The sequence below is a fragment of the Anguilla rostrata genome, chromosome 1 (assembly GCF_018555375.3).
Source record: "Anguilla rostrata isolate EN2019 chromosome 1, ASM1855537v3, whole genome shotgun sequence".
Lineage (NCBI taxonomy): Eukaryota > Metazoa > Chordata > Actinopteri > Anguilliformes > Anguillidae > Anguilla > Anguilla rostrata.
This window is the reverse complement of record NC_057933.1, coordinates 64,379,772-64,399,913: the sequence shown is the minus strand read 5'-3', so window position 1 is coordinate 64,399,913 and position 20,142 is coordinate 64,379,772. Positions and strand designations below refer to the sequence as shown.

Genomic DNA, 20,142 nt, shown 5'->3' with positions numbered 1-20,142 from the left:
ACTACAGCCAATTGTGGTTCATTCCACAGACCTCCCACCCCAGTCTGTACTAAGAACCAGTTCCTCAGCTGAGTGCTTATCCCAGCAGGCCAATATGGCGTAATATTTTAGCGATCAATTTAACAAGGTTTATGTCTATTCAGAACCAAGAGAATTGGTCTTGGGGCCCTTTTGACTGCACAGCACTTGGTTCTAATTCTGCTGGTTAATGTAAATGTAGGTGCTTCTGAGATATGAAAGAACAAAACATGTTAGTTGCGCCATGGCTGCTGTTGTCATCCTTGTTTAGCAGTTGTGCTGAGAGGGTGTGAAGGGAACTAGATCACCTCAGCTATTTTTTCTTTTGAGCACTGCATCTAAATCGAGTCTATTGCCCTTCTCCTTGCCTCGACTCATCGGTTTTGAATGTGCCAAGGTGAATACCGTATTAATGGTGCCTCAGAGCTTAAATGCACTGCAGATCTCTAAGGGTGTATTATGCTTTGGAATACCCACTCTGATGAAGATGGAACTTTTGCTGGCTATAGAGTGGTAGTTACTCTACTGTGCTTTGGTATTCAGCAGTTAAGTTCCTACGGTAGCAATGAATCTGTGCTGCTAGCAAATTATAGGCTTCTCTTTTAGGCAACTAGCTTAACACCTGTGGTTACCAGGGCAACCTTCTGTTCAGAATCAAACTGATACAGTTACGATGACCATAGTGACTATGCCAGTGGAGAGGAGGCAATGCTTCCCTGGGACACAGTCAGTGAAAGAGACAATGACGAATGTTTTTTTAGCTTTAAAATGGCAGAATATAGCTCATAGAGAAAGTGATACCTGTGCAATGCCTGCTCTCATTTGGAGAGATCTTTTGTTTGTATTCTGTAAACTGAAAAACTGAACGTATGCTTTGCTGACTTACAAGTGCCAAAAGCAACTGAGTGCCTGAAAAACAAAATTGATTATATATTTATGATATAACAAACTCAGTTTTTTGAAAAGGCTGTGTGTAATGACACAATGCAGTAATGAAAATGTAATGCAAGTCAGCATTATGGAATGAACTGAAACCTGAGTAGCCTGAGTACACTGAGCAGACAAAGAAGAAGCTTGAGTGACCATGGATTGCACACAAGATAAAATAGCGTTTTACAACAGTAGGATTATGATGCCTTTCCTGCAAACCTGTTTTAAAAGCAGAAAGCTACAAACAACATTTGGATTTTCATGACGATTTAACTAAATCACACACCTCTATTTATTTAATGTATTTCTTACAGTGTTGTGAGGTGTGAATTATCACAAAGAATATATTTCTCTTTGTACATATTTTTCAGTTTTGTCTCATGTACTCCCACAACAAAATTATGCTGTAATATTTTGTTAATACATTTTTAGGTAGGAGTGCTGCGCTTGAGAAAATGACTTCACATTATTGTAAATGCAGTTTGGGATAATACCTGCAATAGCAGTGAATTTGTGAAGCTTGGATGGCCTAGTTCTGCTTTATTCTTGATGGTCTGTCATCTGTTCTTCTAGCAAATATCCTGCCCTTATGGCATGTATCTGAAATATGTCAATTTGCGATGACCAGATTGTTTTAAGAGATGCTTCTTTTAATTCAGTGTATGTTTTTGTTATGGCTTATGCACGCTCACATTTCAAATTAAATACTAAAAAAGATTTAATAAAGAAATGTAAGTAAGAACTAAAGGTCCCTACCTTTTGTCCTAAGATGAAGTGTGTACTATCTTGTTTTGTTAAGGGGTGTGAATACATGGAGGGTATGGGAAGTGGGATTTGTGGGTGTATGAAACATTGTGTTGGAGGGGGGTGGGCACGGATATGCCTAACCCTGATTTATTTTAGGTGGGTTCGTGATTTATTTATCTATGCATAATTATTAGAAGTAGGGAGTGAATGGTGGTAAAGTGGATTTGAAGGGCATGGCGGGTGGGGGTGGATGCATTAGTCCAAAAAATAGCTGTGTTCTGTATTTTCTACCCTTATGAAAAACCCTTAAAGGTAACTGCCAAAATGATGACCAGCTTGTGTGAATTATGTAATCACTGCACAGTCTATTATAAACTGTGCATTTTAAACATGTTGGCACTCATACTGCATTTACTTTGTTTGCAAAAAGACACAAATTCACCAGTTTCTTTTCCTGATTGTTTGCAAACACAAGCATGCCAAATTGTGTGTTTTTTAAACTTGCTTACTGTTTCAGTATTTGAATATGTGTATTGTTACTAATCCTAATTCAGTGGCTTTTGTATTATACATTTTCTGACACCACAGAACATCTTGCATCTCTCTTTTATTAGCTGCTTTCTTATTCTTTTGTCAGGGTACGTACCAAGTTATTTGGATAAGGATGAGTTGTGTGTAGTGTGCAGTGACAAAGCCACCGGCTATCACTACCGTTGTATTACCTGTGAAGGGTGCAAGGTAACTTCCCATCATTAGTACAAATGTTTTTTTTATTTTGTATGTTTCACATATTTTAAACGGTAACTGGAGCTGTTCTAAGTACAATTTTCTTTCAGCAAGTATATCTATACATCTTACACATACTGTAACTTGAAGCTAAAGCAACCTTTTAATAGTGGAAGTGAATTGTAAAATATTAGTATGTTGTATGAGAACATAATTGAAGTAAAATTCCAATCGCATGCATGAAAATACAATTTCTAATACAAATGGAATGGAATTCGGACTTTTTGAGTACATTTCCGCACCTATATTTCAGGGATTTTTCCGACGGACAATCCAGAAGAATTTACATCCGACGTACGCTTGTAAGTACGAAGGGAAGTGTGCCATCGACAAGGTGACCAGGAACCAATGCCAAGAATGCCGCTTCAAAAAATGCATTGCAGTTGGCATGGCAACAGACCGTGAGTCTTCTGAGTTCTGTTATTACTCCCTGAGAAGTGAACCCATGCCACATTCTCTCTTTTTTTAGGAGCGGTATGAGTGCAGTATCATTTTAGAGAATTGACAGTGGTCACACCCTAAGTTTGACCCAAAGAAATGGAAGTACTTGTAAGATTTTAATAGTTCATGCATTGTACTTTATATCTCCTCAGAGCAAACTTTAAAAAAATGAGATGCAGAATAAATACATTTAATCTTAAAACCTTAAAATGCTTTATTCTGTGGTCAGTTCTCAAAGGCTACCCTGATTTCAGAATAACATTTCACCTCCTAGTCCTGAAATGAAATGCTAATCAATAATGAAAAACTGTGTTGTTCCCTTTTTTCTATTTGGAGAAGACACATCATTTTGCAACCATATTCTTCCTTCTTGTATTTTCGGTGGTTGGTGGTTGTCCTCAGGCAGAGTCATTTCTCACCTCTGTCTGGTCATATTGACCACATTTGTCTTTCATCATTACATCACGCCCCTCTCGCCGTCTCAATCTCTCAGTTGTGCTGGACGACAGCAAGCGTCTGGCCAAGAGGCGGCTGATTGAGGAGAACAGGCAGCGGCGGCAGCGGCGGGAGGAGCTCCAGCGGACGGCGTGGAGGAAGCCGGAGCCCACGCCCGACGAGTGGGAGCTGATCCGGGCAGTGACCGAGGCCCACGTGGCCACTAACGCTCAGGGCAACCACTGGAAGCAGAAACGCAAGTTCCTGGTGAGGAGTCTCCGCCCTGCCACGGCTGCCGCGCCCGATTATGCCCCCCCCCCCCCCTTCTCCCCAGATCTCTGTCCTCATTTTTAATACCGCCGTTTCTGTGTCTCCTTGTAGAGTGGGCAGAAAGTAAGAGAAGCTGGAGACTGTGTTTTCCTCAGCACTGCAGCTTTAACTCAGTGGAACATCTTCCTTCCTCCTCAAAATGTTGTTATGATAATGCTTAGTGTCTAAGATGTGTTTGTCCTCTGTGGTTCTTTTCTCTTTTTGGGGGAATTTTCCAACCCTTTCCATCTCATCGTTCCAAAAAAATGTCCTCTTTTTTCTGTTATTTGTCATTTTCACCCGCAGATCCAAGTCTCTTTCGAGCCACCTTAAATATAATGGCATACTCTCATCCCTCTCCACATAGCTCATCTGCCTTGAGTTTTGATTTTGTGTGCATTATTTTGCTTGATGTGGGTCAATGAAATTTCACAATGTCTGTTGATCACCCTCCAGCTTGTGGAAGTGAAGCTACTTATTGAAATAACTTTAATTTATTCTGTACTTCTGACTAGAGAGCAGTGGAGGTGAAGGAGTCCAAGGTAAGAACCAGCAGACTACACGAGGCCTCTATTCAATCTAAGTGCATGATGCATTATCCAAAAACTCTTGAATAATGAATTTAAACAAACAGTGCTGCTTGTTGCGTATTACACTGTACAATTACCTTTGTGGTTGCTGAACTGAACAATAAATATACAGGGAGCCCGTGCTTAAATGTATTATTCAAAATTAAAGGCATGTTGCATTTTGATTTATTAGTGATCAAATACTTCTCAAATCTCTCTTTCTGCCTTTTGAGTAGTGAGTTTAGGACTGTGTACTTTTATGCATTTATGTACATGCATTGTAGTCCTATACAACAGAATATAGTAATGTGTTATGAAGATTTATCCTTTGTCTTACTATGAAAAAGAGATAGTTTCAGCTGCTAATGTAAATGTATAATTTACTTTAAATGTGACAGGCAGATGCTAAGGATGTCCTGTATCTATTAATGATCCCTGTCTGTCAATATCTCTTTTTCACTTCCTTTCATCTACATCATTTCCTCTGGACATTGACAGGATGTGTGTTCTTTATCGCATTAAAGCTGCAGTTTGGTGACAGATGTAAATGATTTTGGGCACTATCTTTCACAACGTGAAAAAAAATGTAAAATGCAAGTACATATTTTGAGCAGGAAAAGAAAATTAACAAGAAAGGAGAACATGGTTTCATTTACAAAGTGGCCAGTAAGATTTATTGCTGTTGCAGGATTTTACATTGAAAAATATGTGTTAGGGTTCAGCTTTTCACTTGAAGTAGAAACAAGGTGGAGGCTAAGCTAATTGTGGGAAGGAAAGGCATTCTAGCTAAATACTTAATGAGACCATTTTGAGAAAGAGGTGGATTAATGTTTCATACAGTATGTAATGTCCCTGTAGATCTGAGGTGAAAAAACACGTTTCAGCAAACATCTTAAAAATGATTTACATAAACAAGCCTGCCAAGTCTTTCAGTGAAACAAGTTTTGGCAAAGCCCTTGTTGAAAATAACAATAGTCTAAACCTATAAGAGTGGCGCTGATAAGTTCTTTTGCAGCTATTGCAATTATTTTCAAGCTTTCAGCAGGTTTCATACTAATCATTTTGAATTAATAAATTTGTCCTTGAGTCACCGATTTTGTTCAAGTCTAATCACTGCTCAAATCAGTTCACAGCGAGAGAGCGTTTCATTCTTTAAATGATATATGATGGACATAAATTGCAAGGTTGTCAGATTTAATTGAGAAATGTGCCATTTCATTTGATTTATGGACACATAAGCCCCGTCTGTTTCGTTTTTCTCCTTCTGTCTTTCTCTTTTGTACATCTTGTTACATGTCATGTTGCAACCATTACACATCTTCTGTGTTTACGGAAGAATATTGAGCTGTATGACATCATCATCCTTTTGGTGACTGTTGCTAGGCTCCTTCGCTACTGAGCTCCGCCTTCTTGCTGTTTCAGGCAGAGGACATCGGTCAAGCTCCATTCGTCAACGCGCCAGATGGAAACAAAGTGGACTTAGAAGCCTTCAGTCAGTTTACAAAAATTATCACCCCAGCCATCACCAGGGTGGTGGACTTTGCCAAAAAGCTGCCCATGTTCTGTGAGGTGAGGCATCTGTTGACCTTGGCTTTCACATTCTGCCCAATTTGGGTGAGGCTTTGCACCACAGTATTGTTGGAGTGTTGACTAACAGCTATGTATTCATTCCCATAAATAGTAGGTGACAGCACTTTTTGATTGAACCACTTTGTTTAATTTTGAATTGAACAGATATAATGTAACACAAAAGGCGAAATGCATGTATCGCATTTGGGATAAATTATGCAGCCGTGCGTATTTTTGTTTTGTGTCCCGTGACTGCTGTTAAAATGAGTCCTGGGTGATATGTCTGGAAATGCACAGCAATGCTAACAGGAGGCTTCATAATAATTTTTACAAGTGTTTTGTATATTATGAATACATTAAAAGTACTGGTAATTAAACATTATTTTATTATTATGGGATGTAATTATATGGAAACTACACAGTATAGCTTAATAATAGGTTGACCTGAGCTGGCAGTACACATTATTTGTGTATTTAAAGGGGCTATGTAAAATTACGAGGTTGATATTGGGATTGAGACTGGGAGGTTTGGACCTAGGGCAGTTGAGAGAAATGCCTGAGTTAACTTGTATTGATATGAGCTCCAGACTTGTCTTCAGCACTGATTTATTGCAGTTTGTGCCTTTGTGGAATGCATGCATATGTCGGTGGTTTCTCCTGGATTAACTGACAGATTAACTGCATTTTGCCATATGAGTCTCTGGAATCACTGCTGTACCACCTGTACATATGGAGGGAGCACTGCTGCATGTGCGGTCTGCCAGGTTACTCACCCAAAAACTGTTTTCCCATTACAGGCCACACAGGCCATAGGAGAGCTAAAGGCAATTAGAGGAAAGCTGTGCAATTGCAGTTGGTTCCCTGTCGATGCTTGGTACATCAGGGCAAGGAGCTAAATCTCCTTAATAAATTTTATTTCCTATGCTTAACTGAGACCTGGCAATGACGAAAGAATATGCCCTTGAATCAAGCTTCACCTGTTGGTTATTTTAAAAAGCCTCCCCTGCTTCTCAGTGTGGATTAATGCTATGATACATCATTTGGACTCAGAGTTTGACATTAAAAAAACAATAACCCACGTGAATCAAAACCTTGTCGTGTGCATGCGAATGAAACAAATTATATGAAATTACTACAGTAGTGCGTAAACTTTTCTGGACCTGCACCAAGAGGTACTCTTGCACTGGTTAAATGTGTCACATTTAAATTTACATCCTCACCACTTATTAATACATTTTACAGCTTAACTGTCCAGCGAAACCCTCCATCAGTTTTCTCTCTGGTTTCTCTCAATTGCTCACATTCATTTGTTCTTTGTGTTGAGCTCTTCTCCTTCAAGTCATACATGTTTTTGAAGTTTGGCACATTACCTGGTATCAGTCTATTCCCCATTACAGTTAAAGCAGGTGTTGTCGCTTCTCCAGTATGCATTCCTCAATAATAATAATAATAATAATAAGTAGTAGTAGTAGTAGTCGTAGTAGTAATAGAAATATTGTAACATTTTGAAAAGCACCATTTTAATTGAAGAAATGCTGTCTCTGCAACTGGATCCTCCAATTATTTTGTAATAAGGTCTGTAAAAGGTTACTGGGGAGTTTTGCTCTCAGTCATAAATATGTTGTTGAAGCTCAAGTTGATGATAACCTCCCACTCGCTATTGCTCTGATCCCGGCTATAAATTCATGGCCTTCTTCTACAAAACAAAATTGATTCAATTCATCAAAAGCTTCAGGAGTCACATAAGATAAGACTGCATTTGATAAGAGTCTGACTGAGGTTTTCTCCCTATTTGCACCCAGTGCACTTCCTCATTGTTAAGATTATCATACTGTTGTTAACTTTTGGAACCATTCCTTCTGACCTTCACTTGGCTGCAATTAAGTCTTAAGACCTGTGTTCTTTTTGTTTATTTTTATTTTTTGCTTTATTATTTGGCCCTGATAATAGCTGACATGCGCTTATTGAAGTTAACGAAAATACTTTGTTGAAATCTGATATGTATGCCGAAGTCATATAGCAGACTATCACAATTTTTTTACAGAATCATGTTTGGTCTTGAGTTTCTTGAGCCAAGCTTACAGAGAAGACTGCCAAAAGCCAGTGAAAAAAGACCGTTTAACAAATCCAGCCACCTTGGAAGAAGACAGACAAAATGGCAACAATGCATGAGCACAAAGGGAAAAGCACACACTGGACAGAAGTGGGATAATTTATTGAGCTTTGGCAAGAACACCAGTATTTGTTCAGTCCATCTGTAGAGAATTCCACAGAAAACAAAAGAAGTGTAATAAGTTGAAAACAAGAACCTGGAGGCTTGTTTGAAACATTAGGCAAATTAGCATTGCTCCATGTTATGCTTAATACCTCTTCCAGGTATCAGACTTGAAGGTCATAAAGAAAGTATTAAGACACTTAATCTTGGCTCAGTAACATGAGCCTCTGGGTGGATTTGATTGAGACCCTTACCTTTTTATATGGATTAATAACGCAGATGACTAAAGCTATTTTAGGATGAGTTCTGCTAGTAGATTAATAGGGCAATGGTAGAAATTAAAGTTACAGTTTGGATTGACTTTGTGTATTTTACTACAGACAAAGCTTACAAGGACTCATTGTAGAATCAGAGACCATTGCTGTGGTCATAGCCAGACACTTGCAGATGTACTTTAAACTCAATGAAATGTACTGAACCTACATAGTCTGTTTTCACCATAAAACATTCTGTTTGAAGGCTTTTTGTGGTTTTATGTTTAAAACGCTCTATAAACGATATGAAAAATATGTTTTTGTGTTTGATGATACTCATCATAACAATTGATGCAACCTACTTTCCTTTTATCTTACTCTATCAGGTACATTTACAGTATACCTATGATGCTTGATGATATGGACAGTTTTTATCTATTTGTAATGCTCCTTTAATGTTAAATCCTTCACAACATATAACATTGTGTGATGAGTACCTGAGAGAATCAGGCTTCATGATGAACACCTCTTAAGCTTTTATGTAAGCTATTGTTCCTCCTTGCAGCTTATTTTCGGGAAATGAATGTGCATGCTCTCTCAGACCTTTGGGCAACATTTTGTAGTGTTTTCCACAACAACAAAAAAATGTTGAGACAAATTTAGAGCAATTAATTGACATATCTGATCATAATCAACAAGTTGTGCCACAGGGCTATGTTCTTGGCCCTCTCATTTGTATATAAACTACAAGCTATTCTTTTGGCAGATTTTGAATTGTATTCATAACAGTAACACTAAAATAATCTTAATAAGGCTGCTAATGTTTTAAAAAAATGTTATTCCTTTTTTTCCCAGTTTTGAATGCCCAATCATGCTCACTTGCATTGTCCATTTGGATGCAGAGTGCAGAGAATCATGTGCTCAAGCATGTGACAGAGGGAAGCTAATGTCTTTTATTACACTGCAGTTCACAAGTCAGGTTCACACAGACGTGAGTCAAAGGAAGACACTTCGTATGCAGCTCAAAAGGCAAACTTGCAGGTGCTTGATTTACCAGTAATGGGTTGCTGGTGTGTGATGACCTGTTGTCATCCCGGCCAACTGAGACCCTTTGACCTGAAGGGCAGCCGGCCAAACAGCACTAGTATGGTCCTGATTCAATACCAGACCATATGGGGCCCATTAATGCACTATGATATTGCCTTAGGATGAACCACCCAGCAACCCAACTTGCCAGTGTTTGTCCCATGTTTTCAACAGTGAATCACTGGATGAATCCTGGATGAACTCAATTTTAACTCATCAGTAAAACTTTCATTCTCAGAACTAGCAATTTAATATGGCTTGGGGTTTCTGTTTATTCATGATATTATAAATAGTGCTGTCAATGTGGGTTGCACTTTCTCCTTCAGTTCTTACATCAACAGTTTCACCAAAGACTGGGACATAGCCAGACAGAGAGTTCTGCTACCAATCACAGATTCTGAAACCCTCCTATAAACCTTTATATTACTGCAATATGGTTCTCAGTGGTGTCTCAGCCACTCTACTGTCCTTGGCCACTTACAAATATATTCGGAATTCACCTGTCAGGGTTTTTACTGAAAAGATTGTTGGACCACATATTTGAACTCCAACTCCTGGGTAAATGACATTGGAAGCCTTTCAGGCTCAGAGTGATTTGTAAAATCCTCCCCTTTGCCTTTGTGGCACTTCTTACTCTTGTTTCTGCTTATATCGGGGCCCTGTTCAGTCTCTTGCACAGAGTACAGGCATTTTTTATTTTATGTCTTACTCATTTTTAAAAGAATGTTAGCATATATGATAAAGTACATAATTGATATTTTATTTAAAGAAACTGGAGAAAAGTAGCTTTGTGCTATATATAATATATTTTATATTTATATATTTACTTGTTATCCAGAGTCTGCCATAAAATATAAGCTGTTGCTTATATATTAGCCTTGTTTAAGGTTTGAAAAGCTGATAAAGGTGTAGCATTTTGGATTTTTTACTTGAAAATATTATAAAATAACCATGCTCAGGCAAATCTATGACTGGCAATCTGTCTTTACACACTTTCGCCACATTTGTGCACCTTTAACTGTATTTGTTATTTTAAACTGTGTTCGGGATGTTTCTGGGTGTGGCGTTCTCTTTGGGGAGGGGTGGGTGTGGCCTACAGAGCCTGTGGTTTTGGATTATATTTCAATGGAGTGTTTGTTGCTATAGCTAGCTAGCTGCTGTAATGGCCCAGATATAGCGAAGCAAAAAGACAGGGCTCATTCAAGAACTAGAGTTACTGTTACCTTATAATTGCTTTACCTCAGTGGTGTCAGCTGAAGCTTGCCAAGGGGATGAAAAGTGACACTGAACTGGCTTGTTTTTTTGCTGGACCTGTAATTAACGTTACCTCTAGCTGTGCAGCTAGGTTTCCAGACATCCGGTTTTTGAACGGAATGTCCTGTATTCAAATCATTTGTACGTGTCTGGTCCGTGGTCCCGACCAGACAATGTAGCTTTATGTCTGGTCCAATTAATCGATGGGAGAAATTTACCGTTAGTTTCTAATGAATTTGCATGTCTGTGACTCGGTCAGGTACTTGGGGGTGAGTGAGCAGGGTTGAAGAAGGAGGGGGAGACTTATTTAATTGTGAACACAAGCTACAACTATACTGCATAGTATGCCTTTAACTATTTTATTCAAACGCATATTCAGGACTTAAGTATCATGATACTGTAGTACAAATATCCAGCTGATGCGGTACAATCGATGGAACTGTAGAGTGACCCCTTGGTTTGTATCCCCCAGTTACCATGCGAGGACCAGATTATTCTTCTGAAAGGCTGCTGTATGGAGATCATGTCGCTGCGGGCGGCGGTGCGCTACGACCCAGAGAGCGAGACGCTCACACTGAACGGGGAAATGGCTGTGACTCGGGGTCAGCTGAAGAACGGGGGGCTGGGCGTCGTGTCAGACGCCATCTTTGATCTGGGCGTGTCCCTGTCCTGCTTCAACCTGGATGATTCTGAGGTGGCTCTACTGCAGGCTGTCATCCTCATGTCCTCAGGTGTGCATTTCCCGCCTGTCTTCCGCTGACACACCCCCACAGTGCATCACTCCCCTGTCCTCTTTTAAGACGTCCTCAGAGCTCTCGCAATACCTTTTGTGTTTCTCTTTGATTCAAGATTTCCTACACACAGGGTCTAAACTACATGCATTTTTTGGCCCTGTATATTGCCAATAAACATTTTATCAGCTTAAAATTGATAACCCGTTGGAGTCTGAAAATATGTATGTCAGTCTGAAGTATTCAGCAGTTCAGAAATAATTTTCACAAAACTCAAAAAGCTGGGAAACATTGTTTTTTTTAAGTATAAATATCAATTATTCAAACTCTATTGTACACTGTGTTGTTGCTAATTGTTTTATTCTTTTGTAATAATTGTAAATGAGACTTATAGTGCTTAAGGGTGCTACTACATAATATACAGTATGTGTTTCACACATCAGGCCACATCATAAAGTTGGCCCCAGTGTCACCCAGGAAAGGACAGTATCAGTCAGGATTGTATTCCCTTATGGCTTCTTTTATTGACTAGGTGCTTGCAGTGTGTCTCTTCCACTTGCACAGGACATGTAGTCTCCTAGATAAGCATTTATTCAATGTTAGTCTATGGAAGGAGGGGAGCGATAGGTGTGTGTGTGTGTGTGTGTGTGCATGTATGTGTATGTGTGTGTGAGTGTGCTTGTGTATTCATAAATGCATGTATGTGGTGGTGTTCCTGTATTTTAGGAGGTATTCTTGGCTTACTGACAGCTCGTATTATTTGAAATTTCATCCTGGTTGTTTGTTCTCGACGGACAAAGGGCATTTTGCAGGACTACGCTCAGCCCTGCCCTCTGTTTTTCAGACCGTCCGGGCCTGACGAGCGTGGAACGGATCGAACAGTGCCAGGAGGACTTCCTCCTGGCCTTCGAGCACTACATCAACTATCGCAAACACAAGGTGCCATACTTCTGGCCCAAGCTGCTGATGAAGGTGACGGACCTGCGCATGATTGGGGCGTGCCACGCCAGCCGCTTCCTGCACATGAAGGTGGAGTGTCCCACCGAACTCTTCCCACCGCTCTTCCTGGAAGTGTTTGAAGACTAAAGGGGGGCACGGACACACCAAACTCTTTCAGCACTACTGAGTCATTTCATTCCATTGATTAGGTGTGGCTTCTTCCTAGTTTTGGATGGAACTATTCCTAAGATGCGGGTACATGTGAATAGTTTTTTTTGTTTTTATTCCCCCTTGTCTTTTTGTACATCTGTATACATACAGTGTTTTTCATGGTAACGATGTGATTGGTCGATTTTTTTTTTTTTTTTTTTTTTTTTGCGCCAGCGCTTACCTAGCAATGATAACTAGTTGACTTTGAATTTAAGAAGTGCATGCACTTTTTATGTGATAGTATCTTCTTGGGTGATTTGTCAGTTTTTACCATACTTTTACAGTACTTCATGTGAGCTGTGAGTGAGACTGTGTTTTATGAAAAAAGTGCTTTCGGTGGGATAAAGTGGCTCATTCCAAATGATGTCGCCGTGTTTTGCGACCAACACGCCTGTACACAAATCAGCGCCCTCGTGGAGTGACAGCACATTTACCAGTACCCGCCACAACTGTGATGCTGTAGTTTGTGCCATCCGTGACAGCCATGAACAGACTTTGTGCTTTTGATTTTATTATTTCATCAAATGGACTCTCTACCATTAAGTGCACATATTAGTAAGAAAAAAATCTGTCTTGTTTTGTTAAAAAAAAGGCACCTGTTTGGTGCCAAAAACCGTCTGCTAAAACTCTGCATCAACCTGGTTACCACACACATCAGAAACCTCACAACAGCCTTTGTGCAATGTCGTTGCTGTGTGCTTTATCCTTCATTTTGAGAAGCACACTTAAGGGAATGCTACCATTTTCTCACCGGTGTTCAGAAATAAACAAATACACGAGTCAGAAACAAAAAAGGTGCCGATCTTAATGTGCTTTGCTATGTGAATCAGGGGGATTCGTCATCTCATTTGGGAGCTGTTGTTTGTCCCTCTGTGTTCTGTGTATACAAAAGACTGCAGATTACTCACTTGCCAGACAATCTTGATGCAGTAGTTCTGTGTTAATGTTTCACATCTCTGATTTTCTTGTGTCATTTTCTAAATGTGTAAGTTATTACAAATCAACTGAAGCAATGCTTTTGCTAGGACTTGTTGGTGCTAAGAATTGGCCAGTTCCATGCTTCTGATTCCTGGTTTCCCCGATGCAAAAGGTCATGTCTACAATAGAATTATGATCAGGAGAAGCAGGAAATTAGACTGAGAGAGAGAGAAAGAGAGAGAGAGAGAGAGAGAGAGAGAGAGAGCAAGCAAGAGAGAGAGCGATAGAGAGAGAGAGAGAAATAGAGAGAGCACATGAGACATCAGCAGCTACAGTGTTAGGAATCGGCCAATATTACAACTGTGTTAGCTTGTCTGATATTTTTAGGTTTAGCTGTCCGTTTTTTTTGGGAAATTTGAGGAGTAAGACAGGAACGGTAGATTTTTGTTGTAGTGCTTTGCTTTATATTGAAAAAAAAAAAAAATGTTTTGTGTGAAACAGTTATATAAAAGCTTTCCTTATCCTCAAAGCGGCTCTGTTATATGCAAGTTGATGCCTTTTTATAAGCAATAGCTTTGCAGCAACGTTTGAATGATTGTGACTTCTCACGCTACAGCACAGATTTAATGTTAATGCACAGACAATCAAGCAAGTGGACTAGAGAGGGGTACCAGGGGGCTCACTTGCCTGAGGGAAAGGTGAACACAACATGGAGTGGTGGGTCTTTGTACTCCTCACATGTGGGGCAACTTGTTGATCAAGGAATGTTATATACTCTACATGTTCTACTTTTTTACAAAATTATGGATATGAACTAGCAAAGCAGTGGATATGTTACGTACCATAAAAAGCTATTTTACAGTATAAAGGATAAAGGTTTGTATATTTTCAGAATGCAGAGGTGCTCTGCCGATATTTTACTCATATACTGAACGTTTTATCATTTTGCGAACCTGAGAGGTCTTTTCTTGAATTTATAGCAAGAACGGTATACTGTTGAGAGTTGTTCATATAAGATTCACGAGTGACTGTTTCCTATGATACTTTCAAATCATTCCAAAAAAGGGAGTTTGAAGCAGCTGATTTCCTGAGAGATCATCCTAGTCAAGCAAAAGCGTTTTAACTTTTTTAGCCATTTTTTTAAATGCAGTACTATAATTAGGAAGTAAACAGCAATGGCCATTATATCACTGTGGTTAGGAAGAAACTAAATGAACCTCGCTGGTAAAACTTTACATTCTTTTAAAACAATGGATCTGAGCACATGGCTCAGTACAGTTTTAAAAATTAATTTAAATTTTTGTCAGTTCATTACCTGTTTACTACTTGCTCAGTTTACCATTTACTTTCAGAAACATCATATTTCTAATTAACCGGCAACAGTGTATGCACTTTTTTATGATAGCAGTATGGAGGCATATTCAGGGAACTAAGCTTGTAATCAGAAGGTTTTGAATCCCATGTTGGACACTGTTGAAAGGTACTTAACCTGAGCTATGTCCATAAATATCCAACAATGTAAATGGATAACAACAACAGTAATGATAATAATGGTAAGAATAATTAAAGGCCCTAAAATAAACTCATCAGTGACCTTTCTGAAAAGGCATCTGTATTCAAAACTTGTATTTACAAGTAGTAAGCTCAAAACCAAAAGCGTCAAATTATAAAATAGTACATCCTCCCCTTGCTATTGATAGTAATCTCAATATCTTATTTTGTTCTATTTTGTTTCATCCTAGTGAGCAATTATGTGCACATTGATAAAATACAGACCATATCAAAACTATGAGTATGTTCTGAGTGAGAGGATTTGACTGAGTTTGCGAATATTTCACTGAGTAAATGGTAGTTTTGTACTAAACTGGATGTTTTGCACATGGCTGCACTATCAGAGTAAGGTTTGAAATTGCTTTGATCTGGATGTCCTGGTTGACATGACTGTTTCTAATGTTGCACTAAAGGAAGATAATGACAACAGGGATGATGATAGTGATGATGATGTTTCTTATGATGTCTGTGTTGTGTGAATTGGCTCTGAAAATAAATATGGATTGGAAAACTCCCTGGAACAGTGCTGAGTGCTTAGTTTTTGTCTGTACTGTGTCAAGATTATTTGATCTTCTAAAAACCATTCAAATGCGTACATGGCAGTACTTTCAATATGAATATCATACTGAATTGTGTACTCTCTTTGCCGTTGGCAGGACATCAGACTAAATTGTTGTCATTTTAAGTTTCAAATGGTACCCCACTGTAAAACCCAAATACAGAAATTTGATTTAAAAATCTTTGATATGTACCTTACTGATTGCGGTACATATCAAAGTTTTTTAAATAGATTTTTTTAGAAGTCCAATCAGGGAAACAAAAATGTAAAAATATGATCAAGTCAGTGATTGGGTGTGACTGCTTTGTTTCACATTCCGATAGTCTGAAGTCTGGAGGCATTATCTCAGTACATGGAATTAAAGTTGTCTCAGATGTCACACTTTTGCAAAGAATGATTTGTACACAGATTTGTCAGTCTGTTGTAATGTTGTTATTGTGTACAAAATACTGATTCAGTTGGCAAATTTATAGAACTCATTCACAAGATTATGTACACCAAATTTCATAAAAGTTGGACATACGATATGGGAGTTATTGGTATTTGAAGTTCAAAGATTTGATTCTTTATTTATAGCGCCACCTGGAGACCAGTTGGGTTTACATTGGCATCTAGTCTCCAAGTAACCTGACCAGACTGCCATCATTTACCATTTCAAAACATGAGAGAATACTATTACTACCACTACTTGAAACTACTATGGGCTCGAAACCATAGTAATAATAAAATCATACAATAACAGGAGATTATTGGTTCATGGGGGCAACATAGCTCAGAAGGTAAGAGCGGTTGTCTAGCAGTCGGAGGGTTGCTGATTCGATTCCCTGCCTTGGGTGTGTCGAAGTGTCCCAGAGCAAGACACCTAACCCCTAATTGCTCCCAACAAGGTGATTGGTACCTTGCATGGCAGCCTTTCACCGTTGGTGTGTGAGTGTGTGTGTGAATGGGTGAATGAGAGGCATCAATTGTAATGTGCTTTGGATAAAAGCGCTATATAAATGCAGTCCATGTACCATTACAACTTCGCGCTAGATCATAGAAAGGTTTTCCAAGGGACACCCTCTGCTTGCCACTCAGCATTAAAAGAGATGTATAGGATGAATATACATGGATTGGTTAATTTTTCAACATTATATTTTAGTCAAAAACGTTTGAGCAACTGACACAAAACTTCACAGTTCAATCAAAAGCATCCATCACCTTCAGTGATGATGCCTTGACTCACTTCATAGATGACTGCTCAGAGACCACTGAGTCAGCCAGCTGCAGCACAGAAACTCAATTTATAATTACTCATGTCGAGAAATTTATGAATATTACAGACAGGGGAGGACTTCCTTAATTTAATGTTTTCCCTTATAATAAAGTTATCTACCTTTTGTATTGAAGGCAGGTATTACTTGGAGGAACAACCCTGAAGAGAGACTAACCTGCTACACATGCACCTGCAGTCAGAGGTCTTTTCTGTTATTATTAACCAAACACAGGATGGGTGTATTAACTTAAAAGCCACTTTGGGTAATTGGAGTTTAATATTGTTTAAAGTAATGACAGGGCTACTTTTGACATTTATAGTCATGTGTTTTATTAAATCCTTTTTTTCATCCTGTGGCATACACCAAATCCTTTCTGTAGACAAAACACATCCTTGACAAAATCCTGTTTTGGTACAAAAAGGAATAATTCACTTACCTACCTGTTTTATTAACCCTTCTTCAATATACATATTTTTTATTCATAGAAGTTTTTGTATAAATTCTCCTTTGTTCTGAGGTAGGTAAAGTAGAAAAAATGAAGGCATGCCAGGCCCACACTGCTTGGAGTGATGCTCCCAGTCTCATTATTGATCTTGCTCCTGGTTCACTGTGCTACTTTGGGTCAAGATGAGATGGCAGTTCTATGGAAGTCCTAATTTCCCATTGCTATGAAGTAATCTCACATCATCTGCCTGAATGGACAGATGCTGCTTATCACACGTGAGGCCCTTCTGTTCTTAGAAATGGAATAGGTGCAGGTGTGTAGCCAGTCAATAAATATGTGTATAGGAAGCATTTAGACAAAGCCCATTATGTATATACTCATATAATAAAACTGCATGGCCCCCACCTCACCACCCAGATCCTGGGCCTGACACTTTGTGAATATAATTCAAAGTCAGGTTAAGAAATCCAATATTGCCCTGAGACCATCCTTTTAGTAATTGCCTATAGAGAGGTGTTATGATATAAATATTTCTCTCGGCATTGTTGGAGTCAGCATGCGTGTTTGTGTGTGTGTGTGTGTGTGTGTGTAGTTTTAGCATGAAACTTTAATGTCATTTACGCTATAATTCTATAAAGGATAGTAATGTCTCTCTTTGTCCCATGCTGCAAGTTTCCAGGCTTTCACTAAATAAGCCACATTGTATTGCATTTGAGAGCGTGCTACATCAGTCGGATGGGAGTGAATGAGTTTCAGCACTGTATCCCCAAAAACAGGGTCACGCCACAGCAGGGGACAAATTCTTTAAAGATCAAAGACAAGAGTTGAGATCAAGGCATTGTGAAGAGCTCTAAGTTTAGGTTGTTTGGTTGGCAACCTTTCATCATTTTAACATTTCGCTTTTGAAAGGGAGAAATTCCACTCTTTTAATTTAACCAGGGAATAGAAAATCTACAAGTAAAAATTGCCTGTCTTATGAGTCATCTGATAACTACTAAATGACAGATCAAATAATGCATCTTTGAATTTTCAAAAAAAATCCTATAAAAAAGAAAGAAAATAAGGCTGGCAAAGAGAAAACAAGGGGCAGGAAATGTCTTCGCCCCTGTCAAGCCCCTGATAGAAATAGTAGGCCTGAGGGTTGTAAAGCATGCTGGGAAACCAGCACATAAAATGTCAAAACCCCCTTCTGCTCAAGGTAGAAAGGGGGGGAACAAACATTGGCAACATTACATGTGTACTTCACATTTTTTTAAAAGAAGAAACATGTAGTGTTAAGCAAATATACATTTCAGGTAAGTTCAACACGACTGAGTTTTATTTAGAGAACAACAAAAATTGCTGGAACTCATTGTTTAAGTTTTACATTCTGAATCTCTTATTTTATAATGTTCTCTATACGAGTGCAATAGTGAGCTTCCTGATACTGTCAATGTGCCATTACTGCCCTCTGCTGGTAAAACATTCTGTCTGGACAAGACGGGAAGTGATAAAGATTTAAATTGTGGAGGTGAACACACCGAAAGCAATAAATATGCTAGCAAAAATAAGAACCGATAATAACAGATGCAAATAAGAACAGAACAAGACATACAGTATGTATGTAATATATTTCCCATGGATAACAGAATAAGGCCTGTCCTGTATTTATGCAGAGATAAAAAATGACACAAATGAATTGATGCATGGTGGCCATTTTGTTTAGTTATTGCCACACAGGCAGAGACCAAAGTAACATGTCTGTACACTGATTCCTTTTTTTAAATTTAAAAGTCACGTGACTACCTGGATTACATTTTAGCAAATTAATTTAAACAAGATTACTGATTATAAATACATACATATATCATAAATATATAAAGTAGCCTGATCAAGGAATCTCCCGCTCTGGATATAAATTCTTATTCAAGGTTTTGCTGTGTGTTGCCAACAATGTACTGCAGCAGTCTAAGCATAGGTGCCAACTAAAAGGCCATTCTACAGCAGTCTTTATACAAATGCATTTTGTTTAGTATGATGCTGCACAAAGCAAAACAAGAAATTCATAACCACAGTACACAACAGGTGGCCACATGAATAAACCACACATTCAGCCACTGTATCTTCTGCTTTGAGACATTTAACAGTGAACAGAAGTCTCTGGGTTTTAAAAGGAATGCACTCGCATCTTCAATATGGTTTATGTCAAAAATACCCTTCTCATCAAGCAAGTATGAACTAATGATAAATCACTTTATTTAAACCAATGTAAGCATTTAAGGACTCACCAAAGTATACACATAAAATTCTCATTAAGTGAGAAGACAATTTTAAATATCTCTATATGGAGGCCGGTGACTGGGGCAAACATATCTGCAGGGCACCTGAGGACAGGTCTCAGACAAAAATATGATTATTGCTTTACAATTATCTTTACAATTATCTATCTCTCTCATTTCTCTCTCACACAAATAGATGTTTTCCAGTATTGATTGTATCATGTAAAGGCCCCAGAAGGCATGTCTAAATTCTGGTCCAACATGATCCAACATTCCCTTTAGGCAAACTTACCTGTCAGAACCACCTATGGTACTTTAAAGTAGTATTTTGCTGTACCCACATTAATTAAATTTACTCATTACTATATAGTATCACCGGAATCTTAGTCAATGGAAAACTATTTGGCAACAAACAGTATCAGGGAAGGCTTTCATTAAAGTATTTTTAGGAACTATTTCTTTGGGTGGGGTTGCGCGTGTTACTCAGTTGTGCCAGAGAAAAAGAAAATAGATTATACAACTCTGGGACTCTATTTATACACTGATAACGTACTTCACACGTTCCCCGGAACAGGTTTGAAGTAAAAGCAAAAGAAACAAGTTTAACATCCCTGTGTGCTTTCATAGAATACGGACATGATTCAAACGACAACAGACAAGGA

At 38.6% G+C, this 20,142-nt stretch overlaps 1 protein-coding gene across 12 annotated transcripts in view; it reads left to right on the top strand.

Annotated features, from left to right (window-relative positions):
* LOC135262253 (thyroid hormone receptor beta) overlaps positions 1-15,483 on the top strand; it is a 49,656-nt gene extending 34,173 nt beyond the window's left edge. For all 12 annotated transcript variants that reach the window (XM_064349275.1, XM_064349250.1, XM_064349231.1 and 9 more), the window contains 7 exons: positions 2,333-2,433; positions 2,735-2,882; positions 3,416-3,624; positions 4,182-4,208; positions 5,658-5,804; positions 11,086-11,344; positions 12,189-15,483. In XM_064349275.1, the coding sequence (XP_064205345.1) occupies positions 2,333-2,433; positions 2,735-2,882; positions 3,416-3,624; positions 4,182-4,208; positions 5,658-5,804; positions 11,086-11,344; positions 12,189-12,430 (1,133 nt within the window). In that variant the 3' untranslated portion in view covers positions 12,431-15,483. The remainder of the gene's footprint in view (positions 1-2,332; positions 2,434-2,734; positions 2,883-3,415; positions 3,625-4,181; positions 4,209-5,657; positions 5,805-11,085; positions 11,345-12,188) is intronic.
* Positions 15,484-20,142: the final 4,659 nt, after the last annotated feature.